Raw genomic sequence first — 19,896 nt, 5'->3', positions numbered from 1 at the left:
AGCTGAAGCTTTATTGTTTACTAACCCTTGCGAATACAGACAAATGAAAGTAATTTCCATTGACAGACTAACTGGCTATTGTGGTAATTTTGCTTCTGTTTTCACTCGTCAGCTCTTCATTCAGCAGAAAAATGTGCAGGTTTCATTTGTTTTGGAATAGCCAGTCTGTTGCTATTAATTGTGATTGGCATATCTTAAGTGTGGCAGCATGGAACATTTCAAATACTGTCACGTTCACTTAAGAAGTCTTTCAGCTGTGGATTTAAAACATGACAAGGTACTCATTTCTGTTATCAAAACACACAGCCAAAGATGCTTTTATATCCTGCACTGAGAGCAACAAAACAGCATGAACCGAGGATTGGTAGTGCTTTGATAATGCTGGATTCTTTGTTTGAGGCTAGCCAGCATGTTCTGGTATCATCTTTTCTTTCTTTCCTCTAGCTAGAGGAAAGATTTGCAAGCACAGAGGCTGGCTCCAGAACCACCACAGATCGGGAGAGGAAAAAGCCTTTTGGTATAAAAATATAAATCCTTCCGTAAGGAATCGTGTAACTACTTTAATGATACAGAAGGGGTTTCTTTTTCTTGTTTCCTCTGAAATAGTTGAAAATTCTGCAGTTTTTAGTAGGCAGATTTGGTCTGCTGTGTCAGGTTATTTTATGTCAGCCTGTCTGACGTTCTGATCAAGTTCTTTTAACAAGTTCTAACCTTTGCAGTTTTTGAAACACCAGAGAAAAAATACTGTGTCTGTGGACTAGAGTCAGCACAGTCCTGTCTGGTAGTTTTTAAGGCTATGAAGTACTGTCATACTTTTTAGCAAAATTTCAGTACTTTTTGTTTCCTTAAAGGTAGACTATGGAACTAGATTTAGGAGTCTATTAGCCTTTTCTTTGCCACAGAATCTTAAAGCTTAAATTTAGTCTGCTAAACATTTTTATTGAAGAAGATTCAGAAGTTGACAGAGGATGGGTCTTGCTAGACTTGTTGCTCACTTGTGACAGGTATACACACTAAGCCAAATCCTCAGAGCTAAAGTTTAGGCAGAGTATTTCTGTACTTGCTTGCTTGAATGCTTTTATATACACTGCTTCATACATTGTTTAAACTTGGGTCTTGAACTTAGCTTTCAATTTTTATTTTTTTATTTTTTTCCCATGTTGGAGTGACCACATAGTCTAGATACCACTTCTGAAAGTCTTGTAATATAGAAGTATATTTTCTCTCAGTCCCCCTTTTAATTTTACATTCATTCATTGCAGGTATCAGAGTGTATATATTTATATATTTTATTTATTTATTTCTGTGTAAGTTGCATGTAGGTTTTTGTTAGAAGAGAGGGTTTTGGGCATAGAGCTGAAATGTTCGATAGGCTTATGTCATATAAAGCGTGCTTTTCAATGAAAAATGATGACCATTAGAGTGCTTGGTCTTACTACTGAATCTCTGCAAGCACAGATTCGCAATCTACAATCTCAGACCACTGTGAAGGCGAAACCCTTTCAGTGATATTGGCCATACAGTGCTGTGGATTAGATTAAAAACAAATGCTTTGGACTCTACCGTTCACCCAAGCGTGAAATTCTGTAGCACATCTTTTATCCGTCATTTGTTTATTTATGTCTAAAGATGCAGCAAATTCACAGGTTGAGACGGTAGAACATTTTGGTTGTTTTGAAACATAGCTTCATGATTTCTGAATTTGTTCTTTTCCACTTGCTCATATTAGAAAAATAATTTGCATTTTGATTTTTTTTTCTCAAAATTAGCTTTTTTAAGTTGGGAAGAAAATGGTTTCAAGGTTTCCTTTTCAGTTCATTGCCAGCAGGAACTGTTTGGTGGTACTTAATCTTTTGTAGGTTTCCTCTCTCTCTTTATATATTTCTCCTTGGCATCCTAATCCACTCCTTAAAGGTTTTTCTCTGTGCCTGCCTCATGCTGCAGCTGGGGCTCAACGCTGCTGCAGCTTTCCTCCTGAGCATCACTCCTATTGACTCTCTCAAGCCCTCTATAGTTATATGTTCAACAAAGCCCAACAAAGGGAAGTGCAGAGTTGTGCACCTGTAGAAGAACTCCTCCATGCACCAGTGCATGCTGAGGGAGACTGCCTGGAAAGCAGCTTTGCAGAAAAGGACCTCAGGTCCTGGTGGACACCAAGGTGAACTTCAGCCAGCAGTGTGCCATTGCAGCAAAGAAGGCTAACGGCATCCTTGGCTGCAGTAGGCAAGGTATTGCCAGCCAGTCGAGGGAGGTGATCCTGCCCCTTACCATCAGCAGTAAGGCCACACCTGGAGTACTGTGCTCCCCCTTGTGAGAGAAACTTGGAGAGACTCCAGTAAAGGTCCACTCAGATCATTAAGGGACAGTGATGATTACGGGAGAACTTCTCCTAAGAGGAGAGCAGGAACTGAGAGAGCAGCCTAGAGAAGAGGAAGCTCAGAGGGTTCTCATCAATGTCTGTAAATACCTGAAGGGAGGGTGCAAAGAGGATGGAGCCAGGTTCTTTTCAAGGGTGCCTACTGGCAGGACAAGAGCACAAAATGGAACACAGAAAGCTCCATCTGGATCAGGAAACAATTCTTTACTGTGTGGATGACAGAAGGGTGGAACCGGTTGCCCTCAGATGACCTCTAGAGGTCTCTTCCAACCTAACCTACTCTGAGGTAGGTTAATGTCCTAATTCTATATTATACAGTATTTGCTCAGTTTTCTGAAATTCTATACAGCTCCATTTGTCATTCTCTTCTGTCCTAGTATTGATGCTACTCTCTCAAATTTTGCCCTCAATAGAACATGCATTGTTGAAAACCTTCCATATGACCAGGGACAGGACCAGGAAATTGGTCCCAGTGCATAAATAGGGTTTAATAAAAACTTTCTAGTAACAACTTTGCTATAAACTTCATGGAGATTAATTGAATCAACCTACTACAATGGCAGAATGTCTACTTATACTTGCTGAGGACCTGGTTTAATATCCTGAAAGTTTTCTGTTAGCTTCCTACTGTTTTATGGGCACTTGTTATGAAATATTCTAGAGAGCACTCTGCTATCGTTATTACTAGAGAAAAGCAATGATTTAGAAAACAGAAATTCAGATTTAGAGTTATTCACAACTCTTTGTATAATAGATTGTGGTTTTTTTTCAGACACATGAAAAGCTGCATAATTTTTAGCAGGAACTTCCAGAGGAATGTTCCAGAGGGTTTTCTTTTGAGAGTATCCTTTCAAATTTGGCTTCACATTACAGTGATGAGCTTGCTTAGTTTAATAGAATTGCTCTGAATGTAGACAAACTACTGAAGTTATACTAAAAATTACAATGTTTTGTCTTTAATATAAAATACACAATAGAAAGACTTCTGTCTCTTCTACCTCTTATCCTGCTATGTTCATTTTACTTTGAATTTTTCTGTAAGAGGAGATATTTCTGAACTTGTGTGGCAGGATTTTAGATTATGCAGGTAAAGATGCAGGGCTGTGTTTCACTTAAGTTGTGTTTCACATCTTGAAAAAGAGTAGGCAGATAGTGGGGGTTTTGATTGCTTAGGTGGTTAGCTGTTTTTCTTTTGTTGGTGGTGGTGGGTTTGGTTTTGATTTTTGCTATAACAGGACATATCTTCAAAATTGCTGAATCATTCAAGATTTAATCACTTCTCAATGATCCCAACAAAATGAATATTCACTATTGTTTTATAAATAGGGTTTGAACACAGGATAACGTGTACTAAAAATGCAAAAGTATTGTTTTGTTCAGAGATCTTGGTATTCTTGCTTAACCTATCAAGATTAGGAAATAAATGATGTGAAAGCATCACTGATGGGCCATTTTTTTATCCCCTTATGTTTTGGCTTGTTTAAAATGCTGATCACAACAGGAGGTTTCAATTGGTCATCAACGGTGTCAGCAATGGTCAATTATGTTCATAATGCCCAGTAAATGAGCGAATCTTACTGTTTGCCTTGTTAAAATTACATTTCATAAGAGCAGTAAGATAGGCTTCAAGCCTTGGTACTTGTAGCCATTATAATACTTCTCAGACGGTTAAAGCCGCTCAGACTTCTCAGTCATGTTCCTTGTATTACTACCCAAGGCGTGATATAAGCCTCCTGAAATGCACTGCCTGGAGTGTGCTGTTGCTTAATAAATTACTCCATCTTGCTTATCTTATTCTTGGCATATCAATATCAGCAGGAAAACGTTATCCTGTAACAATGCACATTCCTAGTGACATTTTCTCCTATTTAACTGTACACCAACCTCTTTGTATTTAATATGCGGAGGAAAACAATTAAAATTTTTGAAAAAATGTTAGCTATCAATTATATCTTCACATGTGATACTTAGCAGTGAAACCTAATTATTTTTAAGCTTAACAAATCAAAAAAGATCCAGTGCATAGGCTTTAAGACTAACACTTAAATCCTAATTTGGATGCTGCTTCTAGGTTTCTGGCTGACCATAGAAACTTCAATTGATATCTTGTGCCCCAGCTCTTAGTTGTAAAGTAGAAATATTACCTACCTTCCTTCATAAAGGCTTGCTTTATTTCTTCTGATAGAAAGCATAATTTAAATGCCAACCTCATTAATTAAAGTTAATTTTAACTGCTCTTCGAACTTATGCCAGGTCTATTCCAGTAACAAGGAGAATAGAGTTGCTGAGCCTAAAATGCACTTAAAAACTGGGCATTGATCTGGGAAAATGGAAGTCAGATGCCAAACATGTTAGAAAGGAAGCCAGTTTCCATGTTTTTCTAGCACGTACACCAGCAGGCATATTTGCAACATTATCATTCTACCTTTAAACATGAAATGCCCAAATTCACATTTTAATCTACTAAATCTAGGAATATGCATTAGTGTGTATATCTACCTTCTTAAAGTCATCTCTCTAAAACGTGTACTGCAGTCCTGTAGTACCCATACCTTTTTTCCACGTCTTAATTGTTTGGCCAACCCTCTTGACAACATGAAAAGACAGCTACATTTTGGTAATTGTCTTGTATGCATCAAACTGCAAGCGATCAATGGAATTGACAAAATATGCTGAGAATTATTGTCCTGTATAGAGCACTTATTTGCAAACACTGACTGTAACTTTATGTGCAAGGCACTTTGAGAGGTTTGTTTGTCTTTGAAAATGTAATTCCAAGGAGTAACCATGCTCTAAGTAAAGTGTTCATAGTATGGGCATCTGTTTGCAGCAGTGTGATATCACTAGCATTAAACTGCCAAGCAATATGCTTAGATTTTTCCCTAAATTGAGGTTAAGACTCAGGCAGTCCTCAGAGGCATCTAAAATAATGGATTTCTATATCTTGTGTGCACCTGCTTACTTGAGTAATAGCACTGTGTACATGGGGCAGTATATTTAGAGATGTTGCGTCTGACGCACCTCCTGTGAGGAGGTGGAGAATGAGTGGCGGTGTGAAAGCCCAAAAACCACCTTGCTTCCCCTAGGACTAACTCCAAGGCTGATTAATTGCCTAAGAAGGTAATGTATAAATGCTGAACAAAACAAATGAGGCAAAAGGAAAAGTAGAATGTGGATGTCCATGGCATCTCTTCACCTTTCTGTATTCTTTTAGAAGCATATTTACTCAGAACAATTTATTTAATTGCTATTTCTAATAATGTTTCTGATAGACTATATTCTATATCTGGATAGAGAATGGGTATGTTAGATTCAGGTTAAGTAATCAGTTCTGACTTCTCAGAGTTCATCTGTGTATAATAGATATTTAATGGAGGAAATAGTGAAAAACAACTTAGCCAGGAACTGACTGTTTCTTCTACTGAAAAAGGAATGTAACCCACATTTTCATCTGCAAAGATGTTTAAAACTGAAGAGGCAAGCCTTACTTGTCCTGCTAATTGATTTCCCTGCCCAGAAGCTTACACTTAAGTTGGCAATTTTGTCTGCTTAAGATAAGGAGGAAGTGAGAAATGAGTTTTAGCTTTATTAAAAATGCTTCCTTCTGCTTGGATGAGAGCAATGTCATCTACAAACTGATCAGCGTTTTCAGTGGAGGTTTTCTGAGGCACCAGACGAGCGTGAGTTTAGAGGGGAGCCCGTGGTAGTTTTCCATTGCTTTTCTGGTCTGCAGGGAGTCCCTCCTCTGCAACAGCTGTGCCGTAGCTTTACCCGCCCGTGTGTCTCTTCTTCATACCACCAGCTGGTGGGTAGGTGCCAGGAAAATTGTCTGCAAAATGTAAGGCAGGAGTAGAAAAGAGGATTTGAAGCTGTTGGCAAAATTGTCTCCCTTATTCAACTGTTGATGTGTTTTTGTTTGTTTGTTTCTTTTTCCTCAGACCTCTTCTACTGTTAAAATGTGTAGAAACAGAGTAGGCCAAAATTAATGTTGAAAGGAAACAAATAGTGCTGCAAGTCTTCTAACTTAGACACCCCATTGTTTTCCCTGATTGCTGAGATGAAGTTCCACTCCCATTTCAGTAGATGTGGGAGAAAGAAAGCTGTGGGGTGCTTTGTTTTGTTTTTATTATTATTTTTTTCATTTTGTTAGCTTCCCAGCAATTACTATGGTAGCATCCTGTAGCTGCTGCTTAATTTTCATTCTTCCACCCTCAACAGGAGAGGAGAGATGATAAAGCAGGACATCACCTTTCCAGTGCTTTTTCAGCTAGTGAGATGGTGTTAGGTTAAAAATGTGTGATGCCTCGTCTGCCAGACAAGAAATGAGATGAAAGAACATGTTTGGTTTTGACTGAAGAGTCTGCCTCCCCCACACTAGGACAAAGTAAAGGCAATAGTGAAGGGGAAAGATAGAAAGTCTTCTGCAAATAGACTGCTAAGGAACAGTGACAATAAATTTGTAAAGCTGAGTGGGAGTGTTAGTTGTTCATGCCTAGACATACTTGCTAGTAGAACATTTTTTAGATATAAGCTCCTTAGAATAGCTTCTTTAATTTCTCTATCTATTCCCAAAGAGAAAAAAACATGCTATCCAGTGAAGACATCTTCGAAGTCGTTTCTGGCTTCTGAAAAACGTGAGTCGTGATCTTAAGCAGGATGCTAGTTGATTTGGAGTAAAAATAGCAAGTCATTCAGCTTTCGTACATAAGCATTTGTATTAGTAGTTTTCATCAATAATGACATCAGAGCTGTATTCTCAGTGAAACTTAAAATTATGAGATTTTTGTTTGGTTGTTTTTTTCTTTGTTCACTGTGAACTTCCATATTATTACTTTAGGTCATCATGAGTTTTAGAGATCCCTTTAACAGAGATCCCATAACAACGTTATAGGATGTACCTAAGGTGGAATTTTAGGCTACATTCAGAATGTGTTATCTAGGAATATAACTAGAGTTTCTATATTAGTGATGGTTGAATTCTGTAAGGTTAGGAGTTCAGTGCAAGGAAGCAGTCTGAAAATTAAAGGATAAGTAGAATTAGTGACATGAAAACTGTACGTGATTCACTTGCTTCTGAAATAGTCAGGTGCCACACTGATGATGGATGCTTGGAAATCTTGCAAGAGGAGATTTATAAAGTATTTTGTAATACATTGAAAGTCCAAGAAAAAGAAAGAAAAAAATTTCTAGTATGTGGTCTTTTCTTAAATTTCCTTCAACCCTAAAATTTGGAGTTAAAAACCTGTATAGAGGTTAAAAAAAAAAATGGGAAAAAGTAGTGCAGAGGCTTTACTGGAATTATGTTTGTCCTTCTGCTCTCACTGAATTGTCTTTTGTTTTGCTTTGTTCATAATTGTTCATTTTCAGCCAAAGTGGACTCTTTCTCCCTCGTGTTTATAATGTCCTCAATGACAGGCTCTTAGATAAAGCAGCACTTTAATACCTCATTAATGACATTGTTCAGTTTAATGTTAATTGTATGTGCAGATGGCCTGTTTTCAGTCCATTGTGCACAATTCCTTTTGCCATCCCAATAGGTACTACAGATAACACTCAGTAGGCTATGGAAAGGCCAGGCCACCACTATGTAAAACGGTGTATGACACTTTGCTTCTTAACCACTTTATGAATATGTACCAGAGATGTTAATTGTGGCTGATTGTTTGAGACTTCAGAGCATGTGTATCCAGCCATCAGTAACAGGGAGGTTGGGTCTCAGCATCTCTTGAAATCTAATCAGAAGGTTGCCACCGTGTAAGGTTATTTGTTAAGACTAAGTGCCAATATTCTCCAGAATAATAGCCAGCATATATCATTTTGATGTATTCACAGTGGCTGCCAATAGTGCCTTTATACAGGCATGCAGTGAGGTGCAATCATAAAAGCACACATCACAGCCCTGCAAAAGAGGATCCCCAGAAGTTCTTTGTGTTTTTTACACATGCACATTGAGCTCTAATCAATGCTGGCAACTACATGTATTCATAATTATATAAGGAACATTTATTGTCCTATGTTGTAAAAATGGTGACAGAAGATTATCTGGTCAGAACTTCTGAGCAAACAACCATTGGGAAAATTGCTAGGCCTGTTGCAGTTATTTATGATCATGTAACTCAATGGTGCTGGATTTGGTAACCCCAAAATTAAATTTGAAACCCTGCCAAGTCTTCTGGTAGAACAGGACATTTCACAAGCATTAGTACATGAATTTTAGGCTGACCTGCTCATCAGAGGTGTGCAGAAGCCTCACAGTTGAAATTTGGTCATACAGAATCAAGAGGTTTGCTTTCAAATATCAAGAGTGATATTTGAGTATCTGAATATCTATAGCATAAGTCTAAAAGTGCTTCATCTAAGAGCTTCCAGTAACTTCAGTAAGTATATGGAGTTGTTTCCATTTCCCAACTTTAGCTAGTCATACGTTTTCTTTTGTAATGACAGCAAAACTGAAAAATGAAACATATTTTTATGATACATTTTCCAGCACCTCATAGTGCAATTATTTCCTCACTTTTAGGAGCATTGTAAAATCTATCCATCCCTTTTTCTGTGTAATTATATTGCACAAGTCACTGCAATGTATTGGCATTAAATTACTGCACATTGTTGCTTGTATAATTTTTTAATCTATGATGCACTTTGATTTTCAATTGAAAACATCACATTTTGCAAATTCTGCAGAAAGATTGAATTTGATCACTATGCAGTTGCTAATATCTGAAAGGAATAATTTATTTTTTGGATCTAGGCTTAAAAGACAGGGATTAATTCCTGTTGCACTCAGAGATTTCGTGCTATGTAATAGAAATGCAAATCTGACAAATACATGTAGCTGAAATATCACTGATACCAGGAGCAGCTAACCCACAGGCATTTGCTGTGTGGTGATGTGATGTGCCTCCCTTCCCAACTTTTACCTCATTGTCACAATTTCAGCAAGATGGGTGGAAGGAAACAATTTATTGTTGGGAAGGGAATTATAAATACAGTATAACTAATATGTTATGCTAACATCATTTTAATCAGGTAATTATTAAAGGACTGTTTGGCCTTTAAGGACATTGATTTAATGAGAATTAATTTAATGATTGAATACTGTTTGTGTAACATTATCATTGCTAGTGATGCGGAAAATTGGAATCTCAGCTCAGCTGAAAAGAGGTTAGATTTTCCATTATCACATTAGATCTTTTTCTTCTGGAAAGCAGTTATTAGACCTTTTTTTTAATATAATTTCAGTATATATTTAAATGTTTGGTCTTTATTTAAAAATTTCTGACTAGAAAAAGTAAAAATGTTCCTCATTGTACAGTTCTCACTTTTAATCAGAGACTTGAATGTCCATTTAATGTAGCCTTAAACAAATTCCATTGAATTTTGGTCTTGACTTGTTATTGCTTTTCCCGTGAAACATTTTGTCTATTGTCATTTTCTACTTTCCTCCCTGCAAATCTGATCATTATGTTTGGGATGAATAGGATTTTGGTTTATGGAATGGTTTACGGCTATAAAGAAGCAGCAGTTTTATAAGTAGGAGCAGGCAGAGCACATTTCTATCTAGATCATTCTCAGGCTGAATCATGCAGGATGTAGTCACACTTTAGGAGTAATTTAAAAGCGATTCCGACCCATTCATTTTCAAAATGGAAATGGTGAGCATTGTAGAATGGCTGTATTCAGTACCTGATGATTAGGACTCTGTTAAAGAAGACCTATATAGGTACAAATTCCATTTAACTAAAGGGATGTTATATCTCATTGCTCTTCTTAATTTGTCCTTAGTTGATCTATTGTCACAAATTATTTTTTATCTTTAACAACTATATTGTACAAATCAAGATCCAGGGAGAAAAGCAGGAGAAAAATATGAATGGAAGCACGTATTAAATAGCTGTGTCTGATAGAAATGTACAGATTAATTAATTTTCAAACAAAAATTGAATCAAGGATAACTATGACAGTTACTGCTGTATCTTGGCAGTTTTGCAAAGGAGTCTGGTTGCCGTGTGATTACCCCTGTGTCACTAGAATTAAGCCATTGCAGCAGAGACAGCAAGCTGGGCAAGCTTAGTATTGGAAGACAGAAAAATAATCTAACAGAAATAACAGGCTCAGATTCATAACCACTTTGCAGTTTGTTCCCCCAGTGGTAAGCCAACACTGCAGTATTCTGAAAATCTTTCAACAATCTTCATGGGGAACGCTAGCCCTTTCCATGGTAGAACATTTTCTAGCCTCACATAGGAGGGTTTCAAGGAACATAGCTGAAGATCCTGTGTTTCAAGTGAAATAGTTTGTGGGTAGTCATTTGAGCCATCTTTGGGATATTTCTGTTTGTCCACCAGGCTGCGTGTTAAAGCCCTCTGACCAGATTTCTGAGGGGGGTGCACCAGGCCACAATTTGATGAGGGCTTTGTGGCAGTGCCACTGGTGCTTGATTAGCCCCAGCATTTGAAATCTCAGCATGGATAATCTTTTCCTATTAATGAGGAAACAGAGCCGAGCAATGAGCCTTAGTATGTAAGTCAAATGCCAAAGGCACGTCTGAACAGATGCACAGCAGTAGCAAATGGAGGATTTTCAGAGGGAGTTTGCAAGAGTTTCTTTCTGATACAAGTCTAAATTCAATTATTTGACCAATGACAGAAAGCTAATGGTGAAAGAAGTAGCATGCCATATTTTCTTCCTTGCCAGAGACAAAAAAAAAAAAAAAGAAAAAAAAAAAGACTTTTTCTACATGAATTTTCTATTCATGAAAGGGGGAAAAGGAAAAACTGCTATGAACATCAGAGAAAATGAGTTCATTTTAAAGAATTTGAGAAACATCACTATTTCTAATCCAGGAAAGAAGTTGAGTCTTGATCAGAAGCTATATTGCAATAGAAAGAAATATTGACAGTATGTAAACGTCAGAGGTAGAAGTAAAGGGCAATTGAATATAAAAACAGAATATAGGCAATCTGTCACCTTCTAAAGGGAGTACCAGAACCTTAATACAGCACAGAAACAATCAGTTTTGTTTACGTTCAAGCACAGAAATTTTCCCATGAAAAATACCTACGTAGATATTTCTGATGAAAAATTAGAAAATAAAAAGAAATTGTATAGAAGCATAAGAGGGGTTTGTACAAGTACACATGCAGGAAATGATTGTGTATCTGTGGAGCCCAGCAGCCATGTAATATAGACAGATCATCCTTGTACAGAAAGAATGGTCATCCAAGTGGACAATAGGATGAAATGCTGTCTTCTATCTTCTTTGAGCCAAGATATGAAATACAACTTGGAGGTAATTACTGGCCAGCAGCAACAAAGAGTGACAAGGTAAGAAAGTGATACCTCTTTCAGACTGGAGCTGGCTCATGCTTGGCCTCCTTTTCAGGAGGATGGAGGGAGCCTAGATCTACCTGCATGAGGTCGTGCATATACCACCAGGTTAGCTGGCTTCCAGAGTTGTTGATAAGGCTCTGTGTGTATGTATTAGATACAGCTTCTCAAACTACTTTACAGAGTACAGATAGGGATTTGAAATAAGCCTGAAGGAGAAGAAAGATCATCCCTGTCATATAAAGAGGAGGAATAAATGAGGAGATCTTTCTTCTGTGGATCGTTGCTTCCCTTCTGTGAGGGCAATGGGAGCTGTGCCTTCCACTCAGCTGAAAGGAAACATTCTTCCAGGGAGTAAATGTAATGAGATTAGTTGGGGGATCATTACACTAACAAAAACAAATGGGAGAGAGTAAGTGATTGTTTATTTCAAAATTAAGACATTACAGAAACAAAAAAATAATAGTCAGGGCACCAAATGACAAAGTGAACCTATTCTTTAATTGCCTATAGACCAGTGCCAGAAATCCAAGGAGTAAACAAGAACAGTTGAATTAATTCACAAATATAAATTTTTCTTCGTTATGTTACTGAAATCTAGTAGGAAGTTTCATGTGATTAGTGTGCCAACATATAACATTATGAAGTACTGAAAGACAGATGGACAGGGTGGCCAAAAGGGGAAGAAGAGTGGCACTGTGCCAAGACTGAATTAGGTATTTTGGAAAATTTTAAAACTTGGAAGAAATCGATCTTGATTTCTTGTGGAAGAGCATGCTAATGACTGGAGCACAAAATGAGATAGAAGTCGATGTTTTTTTTCAGACCACCAAATCACAGTGGAGTAGAGGATGATTGGCTCCTCTACTGCTTATCTGTAATGAGTAAGGGAAAATGTGAGATATAATAGGGGAATTCAACCTGAGTGATGTATGTTTTAAGTCTCAGATTACCCATGCTGCAATATCTTGAACATACATATAGAGCAGATGGAAAGAAAAGGGAACATTGATTTCAGTGAAGAATTGGAAGCTACAAAACTCAGGAAAAATTACCTGGGGAGCAAGTGTACACAAGAGGACAGAATGGCATGTGGAAAAATGCTTTATAATGTGTTGCTGGGAGCTACGCCCAATCCATGCACTGAGCAGTACCTTGAGAGAGAGAGAGAATATTGCTGGAAGCTGTTAACAGAGGAAATTCAAGGAAAAATTCAGTATAGACAAGGACGTGATATATTTGTTTTGTCCCTTAACCGTTGCTTGATGACATATAAAGGACTAGTGTTCAGAAAAAAATATATGCCAGCTATAAATTCAGAAGAGCTGTAATGCTGTTGGAATAGGCATATGAAAATGTCTCTATCAACCTGTATGCTAGGAAGACGAATACACAGACATCAAAAATGTGTCTAATATTTCTAATTTGAAGATTAATGAACACCAACATTTTTATGAATTTACAATGGCTCCACTAAATTATTTTTGTGGTAAGAAGGAGAAAATAGAAACATTTCAACTTTTTTAAATGCTTCAAATATGTCTTTTGAAATGGCTCTTGTTTTTCATTTACTTTCTCATTTATACATTATGTATAAATGTTCAGTTGGCTCTTGAACCTGTCCAGACCTTGTAAAAGCTGGCCACCAACTCTGCCTCATGCTCAGTTCCTTCTCTACTCCCAGTGCTGTGCAATGTGCCAATATTTGCAAGTCTAGGGAATGCAGCTACTAATTTACAAGCTTATTTGGAAGGCATTACCAATTCAAGGAGTTGTATTCTCCTGTTGAAGAATACACATAACGCCTGCTGTGGTCAGTGGGTATTACCTGCAGCATACAATGTAATATTAGAAACTCAGGTTATGACATGCCAGCTTGTATCTTATGGAAATGAATGTGCTCTGTACAATTCAAGGAAGAATGGAAAAGTTTGGGTGCAAAGTGAAAAGACAGGAAGAAAAATGCGTGATGAGAGATTTTCCAACAACTTCCCAGCTGCATTTATTTCACAGCTGGTAGAAATAGGTACAGGCTTCATTGACTATAAAGTATTTTTTGTCCTATACCGAATTGAACATTTCCAATTGAAAACAGGAGAGATTTTACATTATCAAGAAAGTTTTTAACAGAACAATAGGGGTAGCTAATGCCCTGAAAGATTCTGCCTTTGAAGAGCTGTGCTTTCCAGAGTTTTGTAAAGATAACAGAGCTCTGTCAAACTTTAGGTTTTGTTTCACATGGCAAAAATAGCTAAAATATAAAATGCCTTTGCCTCTTTGTTAATAAAAACTACTCCCCTTACACCCACTCTCTATTAAATGCCCCTTTCACACAGCAAACATAGGATGTACATTGATCTAAACTGTTGCAGCAGAATTCCCCACTTAATGTATGTGGAAATGGAAATTGCAGATGCACAGCATAATTGATGTGACTGTTCTAACAAGCTAAAGGCTAAACTGCAGCCAACTCCCAGTCCTTTGTGTTTTTTTTTCAAAGGCCAATAATTCACTGAATGTGGGCAGAATTTTTGCGAGAAAAAGAAAAACAAAAACAAAAACCTGTCCTCAAATAACCTGCCCTATTATTTCTTCACCTCTCTTTTTCAAGCACAATTAAGATGCCTGCTTTGCTAGTTTCTCAGCAAAGCAGTCGCAGTTAACATCTTTTTCATGTTTCTCAAAATTATCTGAAAAAAAATCTGGCTAAAACTCCCTAAATAGCAATTCAGCTCACTGCTGACCTCTAGCAGAGACTATATCAGCTTAAATGATGGAAATTTGACAAAGTTGTTGGCAACTGAGATATGTTTGTAAAGTGAGAGCTGTTGATGGTAAGTGTAGGTGACAAATTGAATTTCTTATATTATAAAATGTAAAGAATCTGGTCTTTGCATTTTCACTGACAGCTATATTTTTCACAAATAGACATCACAGGTGTCCTAGTGTCATCACTGTAGGAAGGGCCCTAGAGCCTTTTGGCTAGGGCCTCTCTCTTCGTGTATGGACAAGCTGCAATAGACTCCTACTCTGGCTCTTAACTCACCCCCAGAACATCATCTAATGGTGTTTTCAAATTTGGGACATAAGATAATGGTCTTTCATGTCTATTCTGTGTGTGTATAGTTGTTTAAGAAGTCATTATTTTTGTCATTCAAACCCAAGGGAAAATGAGGGACAGAAAACAAACAGTTAAAACAGTTAACTACAATGTCAGGTCATGTAGAGCTACCCAGATTAGGTTTAGAGTTGACGCAATAGAACTAACTTAATTATACATCCACTCTGAAGTTTTTCAGTTTGTGGACTCTATGCTGTCAGATTATTTGCTTTAGTAATAATACTGATGATGATGATGATAATAATAAATGCTTTTTGAGCTGTTAAACAAATATTTTTTTTTGTTGTTAATATTCTGCATTCCCATTGATGTTGTTAAATCAATATTGAATCAGAGAGAGATCTTATCTTGCAGATGTCCTCCCTGGATGGCTAATGACAAAAATTGCATCACTTTTCAACAAGATGGCTGCCACCAGACCTGACCTCAGAAATGCTAACTGTGGTTAAAACTTCTTCATGAAAGTTCACCATTTTTTTTGTTGTCAATAAGGACTTATATCTGATACGTTTTCCAAGTTCTGGACTACATAGATGAATATTTTTTCCTTGAAACAAGCAATTGATAACTCCATGAAAACAAGGTGTCTAGAGAAATAGTCTCTGCATTTTGAATTATTTCAGTTTAATCCAGAATTACAGAATACCGAGGTCTCACCAGGTTGTGAACCTCCGTTTTCCTGTTTTGGCCATTTTTGACTCATGATTTTATAAATCCTGTCTGTAATCCTGTATTACCAGTTTTACTTTAAACCGTTAAGGCTAATGGGCAGGAATGACTTCAAAGGTATTAGAAATCTGTACTGGCGTTGTATAGGTTAACATTTTATCTCCTAAGGTGACTTTTCCTGATATTTAGGTCTGTCATAATTATACATTATAGTGCTCGCATTGCCTAGACAATGCATTATTTTTCTTGCCTGCTGATAGTTAGCTTGAAGCACTTGGAAGGAAGTGGAAATAAACAAAAACTGATAAAATAAGTTGCAGTCTAAGCCTGTCATCTGAAGTAGGCCAGCATTAAACCAGCCTAGGATTAATGAAGGAGAGCTACATTATATGAGAGTGGGAGGACTAAAAGTAATTGCTTTTACTGTCACTTCTAAGGTAAATCAGCTATTTCAAAAAGTTCCCAGTAAGATTGCTTTTTGCTAGTTTATTTTACTCTGGAAAATATATTTTCATCCCTGCACATGCAGTCTAAAAATGTTAAAGGCAGTTGAGTTTTTAAATGATTTTTAGTACACATCAAAAGTGTTGACTGAATTATACTGGGAGCTGTAGTCACAAATACGTGATCTATAGGTATTGCCATTTGTGCTCCTTTATACACTTCTGTGTGTTGCAAGGGTATTGGGAGAGCCAAGTCTAAAGAATAATACAGCCTCTGTATTCATTTGAGGTCTGCATTACAAGGCAACTCCAGGACTGCTGAGTATCATCTTTAATTTCCATTTGTTCCATGAATGGAGCTCAGTATTTTTAGGAGTTGCTTGGCAGACTATGATAGTAGTCTTTTTGGTGTAACTGCAGCCAGCATGTTAGCTCACATGGATTAATTTTCCTGTGGGAATGAGGTGTGGTAGGAAGGGTTTTACTCTGGTCACCAACTTGTGTTTACATGACACCTGCTCGCACCCTTTGCCACTACAGGTTAAGCTTTACTGGTTTAGTAAGAAAGACAGGAGGGAGAGACTGGGTACTCTTCTTGGCTCCCTCCTCCCTTGCCCTGTGTGTGTGTGTACGTACATATCTGTCCTGTGCAAAGCCACACATATATGCTGTGATACATAAAAGCATACACATACATGAAATCCATACTTGGTATTGGGAATGCTTCCATGAAGCAGAGCCCTGGGAGGTTTACACGCATGCTACTTTACATTAAGAATGGCAGCTGTTGGTTCTGTAGCTCTTTTTCCCCGTAACACTAATGGAAAACCAATGATTACTTCTCTCCTCAATGACTCAGTGCTCTTCTGAACTGAGAAACCAAGTAAATTTGGACTGGGAAAAACAGCAAAAACAACAACAACAAAACTCTAGAGAGTTTTATCCCTAGAAACAAAATTGGGGGAAAGGAACGATGACATTTCATAAGGTGAGCTGTCAGGGTGAGGGAAGTGTTTTAGCAAACAGTACAATAGAACAAGACTGTATGGCATTAATTCTCCTATTAGATGCCAAAGAAATGATTCTATGGCAGTAAAAGATCTCCTTTGGTTTTTGTTTTTCTTTCTTTTTTCTTTTGGTTTTCTTTCCTTCACTAGGATAGGTGGAGTAGCCTGTCTGTTGTGTTTAGAAATCATACACCCCTGCAGCTGCCATATCAGTCCTTTAGCAATGTTTTAAGAAGCATCAGTGCAAAGATTTTTGAGTCAGGTTGAGCCAGGGACACTGAATTATTTTGGTCTGTGTTTCTTGTATTTACATCCAAGCTTTGTCCTCAAGTTCCATTTATTGGCTGCTGGTACACAAGATGTAAGTATGAATTAGGAACAAGACTTTCTTCATGAACAGCTAGGTGAACTAAACACACTGGGATGATCAGCACTCACAGTTATTTAAAATCTGTTGTTAACATGAGTGTTAATAAAGAAGAGAGAGCAGTGAATGGTGGGGACAACCCTACTGATGTATGGGAAAACTCCACTGTATGAACAGTAGGGGAATGATGTTGCTGAGGGATCTGTCATGGATTTCATGATCACTTGTTGAACAGCATCATCAGTTGAAACTTGAGTTTACCCAGAAGACAGCTGCTTGACTTTCAGTGGTCCTCTCTTTTCTGACATTTCATTTCAATAAAAAATGTGGGAACTTAAAGTTTTACTCATTAAGCTGAAAAATGAAAATGCACGGATGCCCAGGAGATCATTGGCTTCTCCTCTATCACTCTACTCATTTCAACCTAATACAAGATTATCTGCAAGGATTGGCACCTGAAAGTTAAAAGGACAAACAGCCTGTTCCAATAAATTGATATAGATGTCTTTTCATTTGATTAAAAATCATTTTCAAATGAAATATTCCAAAGACATTGCAAAAACTGATGTAAAGTGGAAATGTCCTATTAAAAATCATTTAAAATTTATGCAAGGGGGAAAACCAAATCTTCAGATGTTGAAGTTAATGTTCATCTTTGGAAGTCCTCATATTGGAATAATATCTCCTGATCTGATTGGAAGATTCTTGTTTCAGATAATTACATAGCATCTTGGAAATAGAAAGAAATTTATTTCTGACTGCAGAGGTCTAATATATATTTTTGTCTTTCAGTACCGGAATTCTTAAAAGGCAAAAATTTGAATACTTATGCACTTAAAATATAAATGAATGGAGTCAGTTACTATTTCACATGTGGCACAACTCCACGTGACTGAGGTAGAAAAAAAAGCTTCAGATTTTTTTTTTGTATGATGATGCAGAATTCCCAGTGCTTTAGGTAGGTAGGACAAACACTGAACAAAACCAGTAAGGCAGTCCCTCATATTCAAGCACTGATTAAATGTCTAGACAGTTTGTGTTCACAACTAAAAATTATTTGTACTTAGAATAGGAGTCATTATAATTCGTCTTCCCATTTACTAGGGAAACATGAAGAAGTTTTTACGTAAGTGAAGATCCAGTATGAAATACTTATACGTGATTAAATCTGTAACAAGCTGCTTTGCTTATGAAAATTTCAGCTATCATACTACCATAAGATTTTGCATCTGAGAAAGCTCCATCAAAATAATGACCACTTTTCAAAGTGCTGAGTACAGGGGGAGAGGGAAAGGGTGAACATCTTTAGCAGTTGACTCTGGGTGTTTGTTGGATTCACCTAGCCTTCCCATTTGTTTGTAGCTGTGACAAAACTTGCACTACAGACATAATGGGTATTTATAAAAGAACATATTTTCTTTCATCTAAAAAACTGTGGGTTTGTACATTTTTAACTGGAAGGTTATTTCAAAGACTCCATGTTTGGGGGGCAGCTATTTGCATACAATATAATGCTTTTCATGGCTTGCTGTTCATATGAGCAGTAGTGAGCAGCTCAGATCCTGTGAGCCACTAAAGAGCTGGTAGATTTAATTGCTGCTAATGTTTTGTTTTCATGGCATTTTCTTTTCAAGAAAAGTAGCTATGGGAATACAAAATTATTTTGCACTCTGGCACATGTTTTTTTTGTGTCCTGGTGGACTTGTAGCAAGTGGTACACATAGGTATGGCTCTCATGAGCATCTGCTTGGCTAAAGAACTGTGAAAAATAATTGTGTTTTGATGTGTTTTTTAAACTTCATATTCTCAAGAATGTAAGAAAAGCTTAATTAACATTTGTAGATAAGATCTGTAAGGAAAGAACATTGTAAGAATTTCCTTCTTCTCTTTTTGTTCTGAGATTTCAAAGTCTGTTGCCATTACTGGACAGAACAGGTGGATGAAGTGCAGTTAAAGACACAACAGCAAAAGAGATTAAATACAATAATGATGGCTGACTGTGCATGTCCAGTATTTTATATCACATGGAAAGCGTGGCTCCAAAATCCTGCTCATTTTATGAAAACAAATACCCTGCCAACCTTGGGGTACAGTTCTCTGGTGCGAGGCTTGAATAATGAAGATCTGGGCTTCCTTCTGCCAAATTAAAACTCTTGCTTTTTCTTCTTCCCCACAGGAGGAGAAGTCCCATATACAACCCTGGCAACACGACTGATGATGGGGGCATGGTGGCTTTTTGCTTTGATTGTCATCTCCTCCTACACGGCAAACCTAGCAGCTTTCCTCACCATCACGCGCATTGAGAACTCTATCCAGTAAGTTGATGAATTGAGGGAAAGAAAGGTTGCACATACACATGGAAGGTATGAATGTTCTAGTTCAATGTGAGAAAAGGGAGAAATAATTATCCTCCTGAGTATTTCAGTATGTCATTCCGTGGACAATAGACTTCCAGTCGCCCTGGAGACACTTGAACTTTAATATCAGAATTGTTGGTCTCTGGCAGCTGCTGTTCTGTGACATGTATACATGCACATATATATATATATATATATATATACATACGTATTTTGCAAAAACCA

At 37.3% G+C, this 19,896-nt stretch overlaps 1 protein-coding gene across 2 annotated transcripts in view; it reads left to right on the top strand.

The window, feature by feature from the left end:
* The window catches only part of GRID2 (glutamate ionotropic receptor delta type subunit 2), a gene marked incomplete at both ends in the record, with an annotated part of 702,974 nt that overhangs the window by 586,218 nt on the left and 96,860 nt on the right, over window positions 1-19,896 (top strand). For both annotated transcript variants that reach the window (XM_084285976.1, XM_084285975.1), the window contains one exon: window positions 19,491-19,629. In XM_084285976.1, the coding sequence (XP_084142102.1) occupies window positions 19,491-19,629 (139 nt within the window). The remainder of the gene's footprint in view (window positions 1-19,490; window positions 19,630-19,896) is intronic.

This window comes from Netta rufina, assembly GCF_964035555.1.
Source record: "Netta rufina genome assembly, chromosome: 4".
NCBI classification, from domain to species: domain Eukaryota; kingdom Metazoa; phylum Chordata; class Aves; order Anseriformes; family Anatidae; genus Netta; species Netta rufina.
This window is presented reverse-complemented; position numbering and strand designations above follow the sequence as displayed.